At 40.5% G+C, this 19,672-nt stretch overlaps 1 protein-coding gene across 1 annotated transcript in view; it reads left to right on the top strand.

Moving 5' to 3' along the window:
- SEZ6L (seizure related 6 homolog like) overlaps positions 1-19,672 on the top strand; it is a 678,351-nt gene that overhangs the window by 365,487 nt on the left and 293,192 nt on the right. The window contains exons 2-3 of the mRNA XM_073629414.1: positions 6,639-7,352; positions 9,251-9,384. Of these exons, the coding sequence (XP_073485515.1) occupies positions 6,639-7,352; positions 9,251-9,384 (848 nt within the window). The remainder of the gene's footprint in view (positions 1-6,638; positions 7,353-9,250; positions 9,385-19,672) is intronic.

The raw sequence follows: 19,672 nt of genomic DNA, 5'->3' as shown, positions 1-19,672 counted from the left end.
CAGACCCCCCTCCATTAGTATAGACCCCCCAGGACAGACCCCCCTCCATTAGTAACGACCCCCAGGACAGACCCCCCTCCATTAGTACAGAACCCCCAGGAAAGACCCCCCTCTATTAGTACAGGCCCCCAGGACAGACCCCCCTAAATTAGTAAAGACCCCCCTCCATTAGTACAGACCCCCCTCTATTAGTACAGACCCCTCAGGACAGACCCCCCTCAATTAGTACAGACCCCCTCCATTAGTACAGACCCCCTCCATTAGTACAGATCCCCCAGGACAGACCCCCCTCCATTAGTACAGACCCCCTAGGACAGAGCCCCCCTCCATTAGTACAGACCCCCCCAGGAAAAGGAAAGACCCCCTCTATTAGTACAGACCCCCAGGACAGACCCCCCCTCAATTAGTACAGACCACCCTCCATTAGTACAGACCCCCCTCTATTAGTACATACCCCCCAGGACAGACCCCCCCTCAATTAGTACAGAGCCCCCTCCATTAGTACAGACCCCCCTCCATTAGTACAGACCCCCCAGGACAGAGCCCCTCTCCATTAGTACAGACCCCCCTCCATTAGTATAGACCCCCAGTACAGACCCCCAGGACAGACCCCCCTCCATTAGTAATGACCCCCCAGGACAGACCCCCCTCCATTAGTACAGCCCCCCCCTCCATTAGGGTACGTACATAGAAACAAACGGGCGGCAGCTGGAGAGGAGAGGACAGTGTGCAGCCATGCCGCCCGGGTGGAGAACAGAACAGTTCACAGCAGACAGGAGTGAGAGACACAGAGAGGAGGAGAATGTGTCAGGTATGGACCACCCCCCCAGGCAACATCAATGCGCGGCTGGTCTCTCTCCACACAGAGACCAGCCGCTCTGCCTCTATTCTCATCTCTGGCTGGCTGTTCTCCTTCTCTGACAGGAGGGGCTTGATCAGTTAATACAGCGGCGCCTTTCTTCTTAGAACACCGGTGGAGAGGCGCAGCCGGACACAAACAAGAGGAGGAGGAGGGAAGTGAGCACTCTGGCGCTTCAGCTCCCCCACCTCTCTGGCGCTCGGGTGCACTGCACCCCGTGCACCCCGTCTGGGATCGGCCCCGGGGAGCACTCTGGTGCTTCAGCGCCCCCACCTCTCTGGCGCTCGGGTGCACTGCACCCCATCTGGGATCGGCCCTGGCTCTCAGCACATAAACAATGGCTGCCCAGTGATACATATCTGCAGAGTGGAGGCATTAAAACCCATCCTTTTGCCACCACATATACGTGTCAGGCAGTTGTAAAATGGGTTAAACTAGGCTCTGTCATCCCCCTTACAAGATACCCTCCCAATTTTTAAAGGCATGTGGGCTGGCATGGGTCAGGGAGGGGGCCACGCGCTCCCTGTCCTTACTTTTCTGGCCACCCAAACTGCATGCCTGGATACGGGGCTGGTTTGAATTGTAAAAGGAACACCACAACACTTTTTCTCTTTTTTTAATTGTCAGTTATAAAGGACTACCTTGTACTCTTCTGTAACTTCACATGTAATTTTAAGGAATCTCCCAAGCATATTATTTAAATCTGCATGAATAGATCATCTCTCTGCTGAACTGTATTGGTTAAAAGAATTTTTGTAGCCTTGGTACACGCCTCCCATGTCAGTGCCCTGCTACCCATGCCCCTTTTTTAGCGATATCTTGCAAATTAGCATTAAAAAAAGGCCAGAAAAAGATTCTACTCCTATAAACTTCAGGGTTTGACCCTGTGTTTGGGGTTCACAGACTTTCTACTGGGTTCGTTGAACCTCCTGCAAACAGAACTTTGTCCAGTTCATTTATCCTTAATAAAAGATAGATATATGTCAGTACAAGTTATTAATAATACACATGCAGCCTATTTACAAAGAGAATTGACAATATAAATAACAGAAATATATGTCAATACAAGTTATTGATAATTGAGATCCTATTAATAATAATACTTCATAAATATAAATACCATTTAAGCAGTAGGATAGAGATTTGTCATAATACTAATGCAACTCTTTTATCAGGCTAACAGTGTCTCTAATCATACAGATACACTATGAATTAATAATGGTTTGTATCAAAATTTGACACTGCTCGGCTAATGCAGAGAAAATACAAAGATGAAAAATGCAATATAAGTGACACGTGCCTAAGGAAAGATATAGCTTACATTTTTACTGTGTAACTGAAAAAATCAGATCCTTGTTTGGAGTTGAGGTCATTAATCTGTATTAAGATGCAGTCCAGTTACTGATCATAAGTTCTCAGTATGTATGAGAAGATGAGATGATGATAATGAGAGTCTGTTTGTCAAAGGCTACGTTCACCTAAAAATAATAAATGCTCATGTTTTTGCAGTAAAAAATGTGCATTTATTTTATTTTTTCACAGGAGCCTGCAAAGCATTGCGCCCACAATCAGTGGAGCTTTCCCTTGCTGCATGCGCAAACACTAGTGTAACCTGCCCTCCTGAATCTGTTGCAAGCAGTAAACCACAGTGCAGATTTATTTGGTATCTGCTCATCTGAATCCATTTGAAAACAGTCACAATTCTTATGCCCTGATGAAGGGAGAGTGTGTTTGTCCCCAGAAATATGTTGGCTTTATTCTGCTATGAACCATTTTTATCAATAAATTACCTTGGACTCTTGGACATTTTCACTGGAAGTACCTTTGACTCTTGGACATTTCATTCTTGGAATTTTGGCACTTTTAGTGGAATATATATTTGTTAAAACTAAGTGCCATACCATACGTGTTCCCACTTTTTTTTTCCTCTAACATTCCTGATCAAAAGTTTACATACCCTGGTGATTTTAGCCTGATAACATGCACGCAAGTTGACACAAAGGGGTCTGAATGGCTATTAAAGGTAACCATCCTCATCTTTGATCTGTTTGCTTGTAATTAGTGTGTGTGTATAAAAGGTCAATGAGTTTCTGGACTCCTGACAGACCCTTGCATCTTTCATCCAGTGCTGCACTGACGTTTCTGGATTCTCATGGGGAAAGCAAAAAAATTATCAAAGGATCTGCGGGAAAAGGTAGTTGAACTGTATAAAACAGGAAAGGAATATAAAAAGATATCCAAGGAATTAAGAATGCCAATCAGCAGAAAATGAGGGGTTCTGCTGAAACCAAACCACGGTCAGGTAGACCAACTAAAATATAAGCAACAACTGCTAGGAAAATTGTTCAGGATGCAAAGAAAAACCCAAAAATAACTTCAGGTGAAATACAGGAATCTCTGAAAACATGTGGTGTGGCTGTTTCAAGATGCACAATAAGGAGGCACTTGAAGAAAGATGGGCTGCATGGTCGAGTCACCAGAAAAAAGCCATTACTACGGAAATGCCACAAATTATCCCACTTACAATACGCCAAACAGCACAGAGACAAGTCTCAAACCTTCTGGCACAGAGTCATTTGGAGTGATGAGATTAAAATTGAGCTTTTTGGCCACAACCATAAACACTACATTTGGAGAGGAGTCAACAAGGCCTATGATGAAAGGTATACCATTCCTACTGTGAAACATGGAGGTGGATCGCTGATGTTTTGGGGATGTGTGAGCTATAAAGGCACAGGAAATTTGGTCAAAATGGATGGCAAGATGAATGCAGTATGTTATCAAAAATACTGGAGGAATATTTGCATTCATCAGCCAGGAAGCTATGCATGGGACGTACTTGGACATTCCAGCATGACAATGATCCAAAACACAAGGCCAAGTTGACCTGTCATTGGCTACAGCAGAATAAAGTGAAGATTCTGGAGTGGCCATCTCAGTCTCCTGACCTCAATATCATTGAGCCACTCTGGGGAGATCTCTAACGTACAGTTCATGCAAGACAGCCCAAGAATTCACAGGACCTGGAGGCTTTTTGTCAAGAGGAATGGGCAGCTTTACCATCTGAGAAGATAAAGATCCTCATCCACAAATACCACAAAAGACTTCAAGCTGTCATTGATGTTAAAGGGGGCAATACACGGTATAAAGAACTGGGGTATGTAAACTTTTGATCAGGGTCATTTGGGTAGTTTCTGTTGTCATTATGATTTAAAAATAGTAAACACAGTTGATTGATAATAAATGGCTTCAGCCAAACACTAACCATGAGTGAAAGAAAAATGTTTGTGTTATCATTCATATTCTCTGAAAAATGGCCAAGAAATCATAAATTCTGCCAGGGTATGTAAACTTATAAGCACATCTGTATATAGCGCCAACAATTTGCACAGCACTTTACAATATAGGGAGACACTACACCAACAGTACAATTCCAAACAAGAGGGTTAGAGGGTGGCACATCTCCACCTAAACATTGAGTAGCACTGACCTTACAGATTTTCCACTGTAAACAGGAAGGTTTCTCTTTTGTGGTGCCAGTGGCAAACCCACAACTGAAGACTTATAAAGGTCATATATCTGGCTGAAGTTTGTTGGAGCAGAAGATTATCTTCCAAATCCCTGACCTGAAAATAACACACAAATGTCTACCCTTTAGGTTACTGATTATATTGTAAATGGTGGCTGGGTTACGCTTGTCTCTAGGTAAAAATATATTGTAAATGGTGGTTGGGTTACGCTTGTCTCTAGGTAAAAATATATTGTAAATGGTGGCTGGGTTACGCTTGTCTCTAGGTAAAAATATATTGTAAATGGTGGCTGGGTTACGCTTGTCTATAGGTAAAAATAAGTGCACTATTTTGGTGCACCTGAAGATTGAACATACATAAAATAAAAGTGTGATGGTTAAATTATGTTGGTACACAATGCAGATAGGTAACTATTTATTTTATTATATATCATGAATAAAATGTTTATATATATACATATGTATATATATATTTCTGAAAGTTGGAATCACCTTTTCATATGTCAGCTTGTATTTGAGATTTTATGCTTTAAGGTAATAAGAAGCTCCAGAGGTACAAGCAATCAACAGTACCCCTGCTGACTATGTCTTGTTGATGGCAATGTATTAGTGGAGGACATGCTGTGAGAGCAAAACCACTTTGATTAACAGGTCAGCATTGTAAGCCCAGCAATTTGGAGACTACATATGGAGAGAAAGAATTGTTCTTTTATCATGTAGGATATTATTCAAAATGTATGGTAGATCCAGCATAATAGTTTTTGTCAAAATAATGTACCAGATATATTCCACAGATGACACAAACCCATACTTCAATTTAATAAATGGTAAAGATTTTTTTACTATTGTTGGTACTTAGCTTCATGTTACCTCATTTAGTTTGAACTTGTATTAGCTTAAAGGGTATGTAAACCCTAATAATGAACTGAAGAACTTTGCAGTGTTATCAGCCTAGGCCATCTACCTTAACTACAGAGCCCCTCCTCCAGTTACGGAGAAGTGGAACGCAAGAGGTGTTATGTAGTTGTGGTCCAAGAGTGGCAACACTGCACCTCTATAGATATAGTGCAGTGAGTGAGCATTGTCATCCTAAGACAGAAAGTGTGTTACTGGAAGGATCGCCAAGTGAAAATAATGGGAAAGGGAATAAAGAAAATGAAACGAATGCAGTCACAAGGACTGGCTGTAAAATATTACATTTTTTAAGGGCTGGCTGTAAAATATTACATTTTTGTTCTCGGGTTTAGATGCACTTTAAAGGTAGTATTGGCATTATGGCCACAGAAGCCAATGTACCACTATAGGACATCAGCAGCATGGATGGCCTGATACAATATCCTCCCTCTGTCCCCAACATTCTTTCATAAAAAAAGGTTACCAGGCCATTTATAGCACCATATTTTCTCAGTGCAATTTTAACTGCTGTATGATTCTATGTTCTTTTTTATAAGCTCTTAGCAGCTTTAGCACCCTGTTGGTTTTCAAAAAACCTGATCAAGAAGGAAGTGAGAAGTACAAACTCCTGCTACTGGTACCACTCCCTTAGTTAATGGGTTTCTACTTCTTTCCAGAAAGTGAAAAAAAACTATTTAACAATTTATTTTAGGCAAGCAATTATACTGCTCTTTTCTAGAGTTGTACAGTAAATGTGTTATCTGTAGCGAATAACTTGCTCATGTAAGCCTTTACATGCTTTTAAAGTAGTGGTAAACTGGTGTTAATAAGAAAAAATCCCCCTGCAGGTTAATGTCATAATGCTCTAGTATGCACTGATTTCTATCATGGTGGAAAAGTATATTGATATCTCTACAGTTGTCTTTTGAAGCAATGTAGAATCACAATATTCCAAAGGACAAATAAATACGGTTGTACTGTAGTCCCAACTTTCAGTAAACAGAGTGTCTATCAATACACTGACATGGATGAAGTGTTGTACAACACATGTCCATGTCTCTATCAGGCAGTGTTTCATGTGCTAAACCGTGAATCCCAATCTCTTTCTGAAAAGCAGCTTCCTGATATCTTTTATGTGCCCCCACATATCTACAATACCTACATGCAACAAGCACAGTTTGGACACTCCTGATACCTTGGTCAAAAGGTACATTCAAGTCAAATGACCAGTGAATGCATTAATTATTTGAATAGTATTTTCAAGGTTTGACATTTATGCATTGAACTGTAGTTGTGTTTATGAAAGAAAATCACATTAAACAAGTATTGAATCAATGTTCAATCTTTGTATTTCAGTAGATGGAAAAATCCTAAAGAACCCCATCCCAACAAGTGCATTGGAAATGGTCCCCGTGGAACTTTTCAGCAGCAAAATTGGAAAGGAAAACTCCAGACTGAAGGATATGGGATCCCAAAGTGCTCCTCACTCAGGAGAAGAGCTCTTAGACTCAGAAGCACAAAGTGAAGTGTTACTCCGTAAGCAGCAAACACCAAGCTCCACTCCAGATTTTGCAGATAATCAAACAATGCCAACTAGGAAAAAACCTCCATCTTTAAAACAATTAAACATAGCAAGGAAACGTTTGAGGCCACAAATAATCCCAACTGTCTCCGAAAGACTGGTAGAATCAAGTGCCAGCATATTATCATCAGCATCTTTGTCATCCATATCATCAGATGTGTCCCCTGTACTGAAGGATTTATCTTCTGAAACTCGAGAGGTAAAGGAACATATCCCAGAGTTTCCATTATGGATAAACAGAAGAAGACATAGTGGTTCTATTCCTCGCCACCCTTTCCAGCTGGCACCATATACATCACAACCTTCAATGCCCCATAATCAGGATTCCGTAAAATTATCTGTAGGAGATATCAACACTTCTTTGCAGGCAGATGAGCCTTTTAGGACACATTATGCAGACCGTGATTTGAATGCAGGAGAGGAAAACCAAGATACCACCACATCTACTATAATAACAACAACTGTCATCACAACAGAGCAGAGCCCAGGTATTAAACACTTATACAGTGGCAATCGCCTCTGTTTATTGCTGTATTTTTATCTCTGTTTAATGTGCTTTTTGTGCTGCTTACATTAATAGCAGCTTTCATTATCCACTTAGCTTTTTCCTAAAAGCCATTTCAACTCTTATTACCTTTATTTGTGAGTATATGCTAGCAGCTGCTGGTTAGGTAGATTTGGTCATTCAGACCACTAAAACTGAAGGCTAAACTGCTCAAGTGTATTACCATATACTGTATATCTACAGTATACCCTGTTACTGTGCATATGTTTGTGTCTTTCCTTAGTTTTCAAATGCCTACTATACGTTTCATAAAGTGGAACTAAAATATGTAAATGTTTTTTGCCAAATTTCATAATATTTAATAACTTTGTCTATAATAACATTATGCACCAAGCAATGCACTGCCATTTTTCACATTAACTAGAAATCTGATTTCAATCTGCAGTGGAATGTAGACAGATTGCAGCTGAAATCTGCATGGTTAAAATGGATTATCGCCCACCTTTGTCTACCGAATAAGTTTATTAAATTAGTACCTTTCTAGCTAGCTTGCTAAATCATTTCATTAATTAACAAGATTACAATTTGCACTATAAAAAGGGTGTCCATTTTTTAAAGCAGTGAATGTGACTTTCACCGAACATTCTCTAGAGAATCAATCACTATCATATAAAACACATGGACCTGGAAGATTCACCTGCAGAGAATGTTTGCTTAAAGTGTTACTAAACCCACAACAGTAAAATCAGTCTGTAGGTGCAGTAAAGCATGCTTGTTATACTCACTGTGGAACCTAAGGGGTTAATCCTTTACATTGTGTATAAAGACTGTCTGATCCTGTCTCTCTGATCCTCCTCTCCTTCCACTGTCTACAAAAAATAACCTGATATTTACAGAGCCAGGGACATGTTCAGTTTGGTGTGTATTGCTAGGGAGTTTTTTTTTTTTTCTTGGGAGGGTGCATGTGATCAGCACAGGGCCAATCAGCACTGTCCAGACATGTCCAGACAGAGGATCAGGCGAGAATGAAAACTGCTTCTACAAGCTTTACTAGGAACTGATAGAAGTCGCAAGGCTGCTATATACTTCTGATGAGAAAAGGTATTTATCAGTTTATATTTACTAAAACTATTGCATTTTCATGTTCTACATACTGTGGGAGACCAGATATAGTGAATGCAGGTTCTGGGTTTAGTAACACGTTAATGTCTGATTCACTCATTTAAAAATATGCCCCACAAATCATTTTATCTAGTGACTTTTTTATGAAACTCAGAAGTTTTTTCATGAGGGAGGGAATTTAAATGTTTTCCTATTTTATCCATGGCATCCATGTCTCCTTTGTCTTTTATTGAATGAGTGAACACAGCCCTTGAAATACCAGACCGTATGGCTGGTGAGCCAATCCAGGGCCACTGCGCAGAAGTGAATTTTTTTTGTATTATTCATTATTTCACCATTACAGCAAATAATTATATCCCTACAGTTTCTTCTCAAAAAATATCTAAATATTTGATAATGACCAAATCTGCTAAAGTCAGATGTGATGCGCACTTGTGTATTGCATGGATACAATAAAAGCTATTGTAGGATGCAAAAACACATGTAGTCAAGAACGAATCCGCTGTTTTTAGTGTGTAAGAGCTGTAGGCCTTATTACCACAAGAGGTAGGCACTTTAGTTCATGACATACATAAGAGCAGTACATCCATTTGCATGTTCCCCAACACGTTTGAAAAAAAAAAGAATGCAGGGCTTCATTGAAAAGGTAGACCTCTAGAGCCTCAGTATTTCCATTTGATAAGAGTGTTAAGACCTTTTAAAATTCTATCTTTATATATCACATTATACTTAATGTTGCTAATAAGGATTTGTATGTAGTTCAATGCAGTGTGAACTTCTTCGAACCAGAAGGATACATTGACTCAACAGACTACCCTCCACTTCCTTTTCAAAACTACCTGGAATGCGCTTACAATATCACAGTCTACATGGGCTATGGAGTGGAACTACAGGTAAGAACTGAAATGTCTCCACCTATTTTTAAGTGTTATCTAATATGCCACAAAAAAAAAAAAATACAACTAGTACAGCTAGCTACAGCTAGTAGCTATATAGGAATAAAAAGCAGTCTAAGCCTAGAAGAGCTATATAGTACTTTGCTTGGACTTAAGAGCAATGTCTTTATTCTTCTGGTTTCACTGACATTTCTTTACAGAATTGCTAATCATGTGCCCAATATTACTATATAAATACCATCAAGTGTGTTAGTCTTTCTAGCAAATGTCAAAATTGTCTTTTTCTCTATTTAGGTTTGCATATATGTTTCTATATCCGAGTTTTGATATTGTTGACCATTATACTGTCAGTCATGCCAGGAGATCATTGTAGGTATATATTAGAATTTAAATAGCAAACAATTCTGAATAAATTCCCTTTTATTATTTCAAGATTTTTATTAGCTAACTTGAACTACCCGAAACTTTTATAACAATTACTTTTTAATAAGATATAATATGCATTAAATTTATATCTGCGTTACCTTAGCGTGTTTGTTAACCCATATATATAAATCACCAGCAGCCCCTCTATTGTAGGCAGGCATAGTACCTGTCTTTTATAAAAAACTAGGCTTATAAATACCATTTTAGAGCGATCTTCAGGCCGGTCATGTGACTCGCGGCTGCTTTACAGCTCCGATATATGACTTCTTCAGGAGGGGCCGAGATCTCCCTCTGACGTCAGTCAGGGAGATCACATGGCCGCTCAGCCCCTCCTGCAGTAGAGACCGGCCGAGAGTCACGTGACCGGCCTGAAGATCATGCTAAATCTGTATTTACAACCTTCGTTTTTATAAAAGACTAATACAATGTGCTATGCCTGCCTATAACAGAGGGGCAGACAGTGACATTTTCAGATTTTTTATTTGTACTAATAGTGACGGGGATGGGGGGGGCTGAGACAGGGACGCAGACACAGAGCTGACAGGCAGGGAGGAGGGGGAGAGAGGAGAGCTGAGATCAGGGCTGCGGATGATGAAAGGGCGTACTCTGACCACGGTGGTCAGGGCTCAGCAGTCCTGATTTTCGTGGTCAGTGCGGAGAGGGGGATACAGGAAGTGGCAGGTTCAGGGAGGTTTTTTACAGTTTAAAGAGGGCCAGCACTGTGCTGTTTAATCTACTTTAAGGGACCAGGATCTTTTTTTTTTTTTTTTTTTTTTTTTGGGGTTAACAAACACTTTAAGCCTATTTTTCTGCCTCACATTAGTCATCATTTTCGAGCTTTTCCATAATGAGCCTATACTGGAGAATCTCACTCTTTTCCTGTTTTACCTTCTTCATTGGCACGTATGTATATTTTGCCATCTAGTACATGGGAAGATAAAGCAATAAGGAATTTATTATTTTCCTGCAAAAAAATGTGAAGTCCCTCCATTGAGTGATTCCACCACTGACAACACCCTGTACTTTTCTAATACTATACTGTATGTTTCTTGGAGCACACTACAGTTACAGACAAATTGAGCCATATTTCAGACCCCTAGACCTAAAACTTAACTGCCATTAAAAATTTTTTTTTATAATATATTAATATAGTCAACTCATATACTGTTTTACTGTTTTCTGCACAATTCATACTGTATACAGTCAGTTACTAAAGAGTCTATTTATTACAGCATTAGTCATACAAGTTTCACACAATATTAACACATTTTGAAATTTGGATTCTATTGGGAAAATGTGTGAATCCTGGGTGAATGTTGTATTAATCTTGTGTGAAAATATTTATAAATAGGCCCTAGTGTCCTTATTTAAAAAGGATAGCAAGAAGCACATGTTCTGGTGAGAAATTATACTTTAGCTTTTATTTATTTCTATTGCCTATTACCATGTTGATAAACATAAGAGGGGCCATGTACCTAGGAAGAGATAAAATGCACGCAAACAAATTATCACACAAATAAAAAGACTGAATTCAGTTTACCAGTCTGAGATCTGTTTTTATTATGTCTTTCCTACTGCAAGTAGGAAGAAGAGAAGAGCACCCTGCAGGTATCCAAGCAAATCTTCTTTAATTTGCTTGTTTGTCCACATGAACAACATCATTATGTTTGTATTTCTTTTGCTTTTTCATTCCCGTGTTAAAATATATCTTGCAGTATTCACATCGGCAGCTATATTGTCAACGTTTACACTGAAGGTGATGAAAAGTACATGAAAAATTATAAGTTCCCTTTCTTTCCATCTTTGTTACATTTTCAAACCTTCCTCTCAAGCTTTTTGCAATAAACAGATAAAGAATAACTAGGAAAACAAGAATTAAACACTGAAGGACAACTGAATGAAATAACAGCCAATCTAAAGGATAGGTTTCAAAACTGAATTCAAACTGTAATAGCTTACTATGACAAAGGGCCCAGTCTAAGGGCTTTGTGTTAACATACACACCCTATCATACGTTGTGTTTAGGCAGCCCTTTCAAATGAACAGACTTCTAATGTACCAGAACACAGAAAAAAACATGCACCTATTTTTCAATACATACATTCCCACAAGCCAGTACACTCCCTATAGCAATGGACCAAAACATCGGTGATGAAATGATGAGTGGTGCCATCAAGCACATAGTCCAAACAATAGATTTTCACCAGCACCTCATAAATAAAAGTTAAGGACAAGATATTTTTGCTCCACCAAAGAATAAGAAGAAACACTGATATTTCACAGCCACTGAGGACCCCTCCCCAAAATATAAGTATGAGAATCAACTCACCTAGAAGGCTGAAGCATGGTTCTGGGCTGCAGTTATCCCCCACAGGCTCTACCCAGAGAACTGAGCGATCAAACACCGCTGATCACTCAGTACCCCTCCGCTCTGAGCAGAGAGCCATGGCTCTCTGTTCTCCCCTTCATTACTCACTGGAGTGTTGGGCTCTGGAGGGGGTAGGAAGAGCTGTCTCAGTGAATCGTTTTGAGGCTTAGCCAGGTGCTGGTCCAGGCATCTTGGTGGATCCGGAACACATGGTCAGGATTTTTCCGAAGCCTGGACCGACTGAGTGACGTCAGCCAACAGCAAGCTGTAGCCCATTGTCAGCTGAAAATGTTTCACAAGGAGTGCAGAACAGACTGCACTCCTGTGATCCATAGGAGAAGTACAGACAAACAAACTTTGGTTCTACATTTCCTTTAAAGTAGTTCTTTGCCCTGTTTGAAAATAAATTAAAAATCAGCAGAAACAAATACATAGCTGCTGATTTTTAATATAAGTATACTGTCCAAAGGTCCAATGCCATCCACACCCAAACCGGTTCTTTGCTGGTTTTCGGGTCCCCACCATTACCATGTTTACTGTGGGAAGCTGGCTGGTGTTTCCTTGTGGCTTCACAGCCAGCTGCCCACTGTGAATGCATGAGCTGCACTGCGCTTTGTGAAGTAGAACTTCCAGTGGATCCGCCGCAGCGATCCAACCTGACGTGGGAGCGGGTGCTTTTTCAAAACCAGCTACCCACTCCTCCCACCAAAAAAAAGTGGCAAAAATAGAAAAGAAGAAGGGCATAAAGCTTAGGAACTTGTGAAAACTGTGCAAATAAACAAATCTATTGTACCTTATTTTGTGATGATATATTTGATATAAAAAGTACTGAATCTATAGAAATTGATATGTACATTGCTGTATTGCATTATGTTCCAGCTATATTAAAACTGTATTTTTTTGGATAATGGGTTCCCATTTTGAATACTTTGAATTAAGTGATAAATAAAATGTAAATAATTGTATAAAAAATCAAATATGTTTGATTAAGAAATGTTATGCTTGTTAAAAATTGTAATTATACCTTTTTCTTTATGAATGGCCACCTTTACTTTCAACAACCGCCACTCTAGTGTCTTGGTTTGTCATTAGATGAAACCTGTGTTGGGACTTCTATTGCACAGTATAGGGCTGGAGTCACAATACATGATTTGTTAAAGTGGGCCTTGCAATACAGAGGAAAAAAAAAAAACCCTGTAGGGCAAAAAATGTAATAAACATACCTACCTTTCCCCTCGCTTCTGTACCTCAGAAGAATTGATGTCAGGTTTCTTCGGGGGATTCTGAGGAATGCAGAGTAACTCAAATCTCATGAGTTCATGCTCAAACATAGTGCAGGAGCATCTTCTTATAAAATTTGGGCAACTCAGAATTCTTCAGAAGTATAAATGCATATACAAGTGTAGCGCTGTGGGTTAAAAAGCTTATAAAATAATGGAAATAAAGGAAAAAAGTCTGTGTCAAACAACCATAGTTGCAAATTATGTTAACTTCACAGATAAATAAAATAGACAAAATAAAGTCTCTGATGTTTCTTCAGATGTTTTTTTAAAAGTTTGAAGAGGACTGATGTTAGTCCAAAGGTATGTATAGTTCCTTATTCACCACGTGGATAATACATGCAAAAGAGTGATGGACCCTCCACATGTGTACGAAGGGGAGATGAGGATTTATCGGTCTCCGAGCTCCGGTATTATGCTATGTGGCTCCCCTTCTTTATTCTTATATGGATTATCCATCTGAGATGACCCGTGGGAAGGTTTGCCATTTACCTTGAGTTCCGTCAGAAGTGTGGACATATACTGAAGCTTTACCACCATCCAGTCGCAAGGTTCCTCCTTTTGATTACCTGTTGGGGTTACAAGCTTGATTGACTCATTGAACGTATGTTCTTATGAGTTCAATCCTTCTGGTAAGCCTTCATTTTGTCCTTATGTGGAGGGTCCATCACTCTTTTGCATGTATTATCCACGTGGTGAATAAGGAACTATACATACCTTTGGACTAACATCAGTCCTCTTCAAACTTTTAAAAAAACATCTGAAGAAACATCAGAGACTTTATTTTGTCTATTTTATTTATCTGTGAAGTTAACATAATTTGCAACTATGGTTGTTTGACACAGACGTTTTTCCTTTATTTCCATTATTTTATAAGCTTTTTAACCCACAGCGCTACACTTGTATATGCATTTGTAATTTGACAAAATCCTTATTTGTTGTGTGAGCTGCTTCCTTGTTGGGTAAGCGCAGGGTTACACTTTTATCTTTTCTTCAGAAGTATAACCTTACCCACACATTAAACGGCAGACAGAATGTTGGGTAAAGGTCAGTATATTTAATGCATTTTTTCCGTAAAATATTTTTTTATTATTTTATTGGGTGAGCACAGTGGTTAAGTAGAATTAAGCACAAGTTCACATTTCTCTAAAAGGTGTATGGGTTTCCCCAGCCACTCCTACATAGCATGCTATACATACAGTGTATCTCATAGGCAGCACAGACCTATTCACCACTGCCTAATTCTCCACAAATTCAAGTGTTTACATTTGTGGTGGTGTTACAGTACAGGAAGTGATGAGTGGGTCTTTGATGCATATAAGACCTGTGTGGGAACATACTAGGTAGTAGGAGAGGAAAATAGACCCATTAAACTTAAAGCCAAACCTTTTTTTGTTTTGTATAAAGTGGGAAACGGATAGCACCTCTAAAAGGCTTTCAATGCTGTCGCAGACCGAACTGAGTAACTTTTTCTCTGGGGCTTTTTGGAGAGATTCCACTCCACTTCCTATTCTGTCTGACACCCTGAACAAGAAGTGAAGGGAAATTTCCCTAATGGGATCACTAAGAGCAATTACATCCTGACAGTTTCTAAATCTTCCTCACTAGAAATGTGTTTTTCTTGTTCCCCGTTAGAGCATTTTCCCTTACCTTCTGTTCTGTCTAACATCAAATGAATGTGAAATGAGGAGAACTCTCCCAACCTGGAACACAGATAAGATGCAAAAGTTGACTCAGATTTAAAAAAGTTTTGGCTGGAATTGGGTTTTAGGGTGTATCCACAGAGTAGGTATCTCGGATGCCTCTAATATCTTGTACAAAGCCTTGGTAAATCCAAAATCTGGGGTGTTCTGTAATAGAAATAACCTTCAGTTTCCATGGTCACAGGCTCCCAAAATATTTCACCCGCTTCATACGAGTCATACACCTCACTATTGACCCACGGTTATTATAGGTAACTAACAGTGAGGCATGGGAGGGGGAGAGGGCTGGCCAGAGTCATTGACCATGGAAGCTGATTGCTCATTGCATTGCATGGTAACCCTTGTTTTAGGGGCAGGGCAGGACTGGGACAAAAATGTGGCCCTGGACTTCATCCAGACCGGCCCAGGGCACAACACATCAGGGCACGGTACATAAGGGCACAGCACATCAGGCCACATCAGGGTACAGGGCACAGCACATCAGGGCACAGAACATCAGGGTACAGAGCCCAGCACATCAGGGCACAAGGCACATCAAGGCACAACACATCAGGGTACAGCACATCAGGGTACAGCACACCAGGCCACATCAGGGTATAGGGCACAGCACATCAGGGTACAGAGCCCAGCACATCAGTGTACAGGGCACATCAGGGCACAGCACATCAGGGTACAGTGCACAGCACATCAGGGTACAGGGCACAGCACATCAGGACACAGCACATTAGGGTATAGGACATCAGGTCACAGTACATCAGGGTACAGGTCACAGTACATCAGGGCACAGCACATCAGGGTACAGAGCCCAGCACATCAGCTAATAGGGCAAATCACATCAGGGCACGTCAGGGCACAGTGCATCAGGGTACATCACATCAGGGTACAGGGAACAGCACATCAGGACACAGCACATCAGGGTACAGGACATCAGGGTACAGGTCACAGTACATCAGGGCACAGAACATCAGGGCACACGACATTGAGGCACAGCACACCGGGGCACAGGACATCAGGGCACATAGCACATCAGGGCATGGGGCACATCAGGCCACATGGCACATCAGGGCACATTATGGGGCACATCATCAGGGCACATTATGGGGCACATGAGGGGGCACATCATTGGGGCACATGGCACATTATGGGATCTTACTAGCCAGCATGCAGAGTAGCGCAGGAAGCTTCTGTACTAGTAAGTTCTCTCTCTCGTGGCATCACGCTGTTCCCCGGCAGCCCCTCCTCTCTCCTCGTCTATCCCAATTGGCTTGTAAGATCATCTGGGATAGACGAGAAGAGAGGAGGGGCCGCCGGGGAACAGCATGATGACACGAGAGAGAGAGCTTATTGGTACAGAAGCTTCCTGCGCTACTTTACATGCTGGCTAAATCTCGATCTACCTGTCAGGCTCCAGCTGTTGGCGGTTGATGGGTAGATCGCCGCGCACTGCAGATGCGGCTGAAACCGGCCCACACTGAGCCATCGGCCCACCGGGAAACTCCCGGTAGTCCCGATGGCCAGTCCATCCCTGTTTAGGGGCAAGAAGAGTAGGTGGCATTGAAAAAGTTTTTTCTTTCCCTGCAGATTGTTGAAATTAATGTCAATGTAAAAATGAATAACAGTTTTTAATCTGTCAGTTAACATATAGCCAATATGTCAAACCATTTTTGGTATGTGCACTAAGCACTAAGAATCTGTAAGGTGTTTTATCTCGTTTTGGGGATTTTTGCTCCCGAATTATGACTGCATATTAGCTAAGTCTATATTTAACTTTTATGTTAAAACCTTTGTTATAGCAGCTAAAGCAATCTTGCTTTGGAATGGATAAATCTATTATTTATTACTCAAACTATAGCAGCAATCTGGAACTAAAATTATTGTAGTAGACAGTCTTTTTAATAAGAGGCTGATAACGTTTATGCAGCTACCATTAAGCATGCTGAAATTCACTCTTGTGGTGATTTAATTTTGTGCTTGTGTCCTGATACATAAAGCAAGGTCTAAAAGGACATGCCTCCAGAGAATCATTTGTGGAACTGCTATAAATATCATGGATACACAAGTTCTAAATAATTATCAGCAATAAAACTGTAGGTGAAGTGGTGGTATCTAAAATATGTTATAACCTAAGTTAAAGGAAATTTGTCACCAAGTAGAATTTTGCTAACTGATGGTAATTCTTAAGGAAACCCTGTTACCAACTTGCACAGAGAAATCAAGTATTTAAATTGGTTAATTTTTCCTGAAAATGATTTTTTATTCACTTTCAATGTGCCTTTGAACTTTGCTAAAATAATTGACTACTCAATTTCTTAGCATAGCCCCCTCTCTCCTGCACATCATAGTCCTCTCCTCATATGATAGTGTTTAATTGCTCTCTGTGATGGCGTAACTGCTTTGCCCTTTCCATCAATTTTTTATGTAGCTGTCAGAGGAGGAGCGAGAGAAATACTGGAGAGTGTTACTTAAGTGAAAGCTCTGAGTCTGCTGGGGTTGCTGACATCACATGCAAGATGGTGGCTACAGCAGCAGTCTCAGCGTTTTTGAATATCTACAAAAAGGAAGTTTTTACAGGTAAATAACATGCATAATATGTTTTTAAATGCACATATAACTTTTTTTAGAAAGATTTTTCTTCAAAAAGGTCTGGTGACATGGTCTTTCAGAACACAAAAAATAGTTGATAAGTGCACAAACGACAAAAAAGGTTGCAAACTCCTAGTACATTACCTCCAGCACTTTATTGAGGAATTAAGAAATTACAAATTTTATTCACAAACAAACATGGATTAGTAGTGTCTAAGATAAAAAGAGTCCAGAAGTCTGCCTTTCAACCTCATGGGATTGTGTAGATGACAGAACAGCTTAAGCATTTCAGGGGATTGTCAGAACAATGAGTTAGACCCCTGATATTTCACTTTTGAGACAGAGAAAAGAACTGAGGACATAGATTCCTCCATCCCTTTTTCTGCAGCCTCTGCTGCACTGGACAGTTGATTGAACAGAAAGCACTCTGTAACCATTGTTTTCTATGCTTCAGTTATGAATAACACTTTGAGTGATCAGTACCAATCACCCATTGTGTTCATGCACAAAAGGAAGGGGCCAAAAAATGACATATTTACCAGCCCCTCCCCTCACTCTCCTCCCTAAAATGATCCCCCTACGTGCCCGCAGAAGCAAGTTGGAGGGAAAGGAGGGGGGCCAGCAGTGGTGCAGGGGAAGGGGGGCACACAGGAGGGCCTGGGCAGCAGAAGGAAGGGGATCATCTACAGGGAGGGTGATTGGTTTGGCAGGGGGCAGTTACTTCAACTGATCCCCTGGGTGTCTCTCATTGAATCAGCTGAAAGCCAGCAGGAGGAAGAAGAGAAGAGGTCAGCTGCTTCAGGGAGAGACACATTGGGGATCAGTTCCAGTAATTGCCCCCCCGCCACACTGATCACCCTCTCTGCCCAAATCTGATTCCCCCTGTCACCTGGGCCCCCCTGCTGGCCCAGATCCCATACAGGAGGACGGTGGTACTCCCTTATTTGTGGCCCTGATGATAGCTCATTAATCTGCATGTCTGTGCAGTTATTTTCTAATGTTTGTCTCAGTAGTAGGATGAGCGAAACAAAGTTTTCACTGCACAGAACATGGGAACATGACAATATATGTTGCAAGGAACATACTGTAACTATTGTGCATTTGTTCAGCATGTATTACAAGGATTCACTGTTTGGTGCATATTGTTACAATTGCTCATTTATTGTTCATGTATTATTATGATTTCCTGTTTGTTGTTTGCATTATGTAATGACTATCTGTTTTATTTCCATGTATTGTGATAATTGCATGTTTGCTGTCCATGTATTGTCACTAATGCCCATTTGTCCTCCTAATATTTTCCCAATTGGCTGTTTATTTCCTATGTTTTGTATTGGCTGTTGGCTGCATATTGTTATCATTGCATGTTTCTTGCCCGAGTATTGCCATCACTTCCCATTTGCTGATCGAATTGTAAAATGATTGCCTTTTTGTTGCCCATGCATTGTTGCAATTCCTTATTTCCTGCCTCTGCTTATTGGTTTCCCAGATGTTGCAACCATTGTCCATGTGATGCCCACATACTGTAACAATTTTCTCTTTGTTGCCATATTGTTATGATTACATGTTTGTTGCCCACACTTTGCTATGGTTGCCCATTTCCTGCCCATGTATTATCTCAATTGCACATTTGTTGCCCACATGTTGTTTGTTTCATAACGATTTTTTTTGTTTCCTGTGCAGTATCAACCAATTATGTTTTGTAACAATTGACCATTTTTTACACATTGTAATGGTTGCCAAATTGATGTCAACATATAGCTACAACTGGCTGTTTGTTTCATTAATATTGTCCCAAATACCTGTTTGTTGCCCATGTGGTCACAGGATTGACATTTTTGCCTACTTATTATCAAATCCAGTTATTAGTCCTATATTTTAACCCACTGCATGCCTGTTAGCATTGCTGTGGCACACATGTGCAC

This window comes from Aquarana catesbeiana, linkage group LG01, assembly GCF_042186555.1.
Source record: "Aquarana catesbeiana isolate 2022-GZ linkage group LG01, ASM4218655v1, whole genome shotgun sequence".
Taxonomy (NCBI): Eukaryota; Metazoa; Chordata; class Amphibia; order Anura; family Ranidae; genus Aquarana; species Aquarana catesbeiana.
The sequence above is the reverse complement of the archived record's forward strand: the minus strand, read 5'-3'. Positions and strand labels throughout refer to the sequence as shown.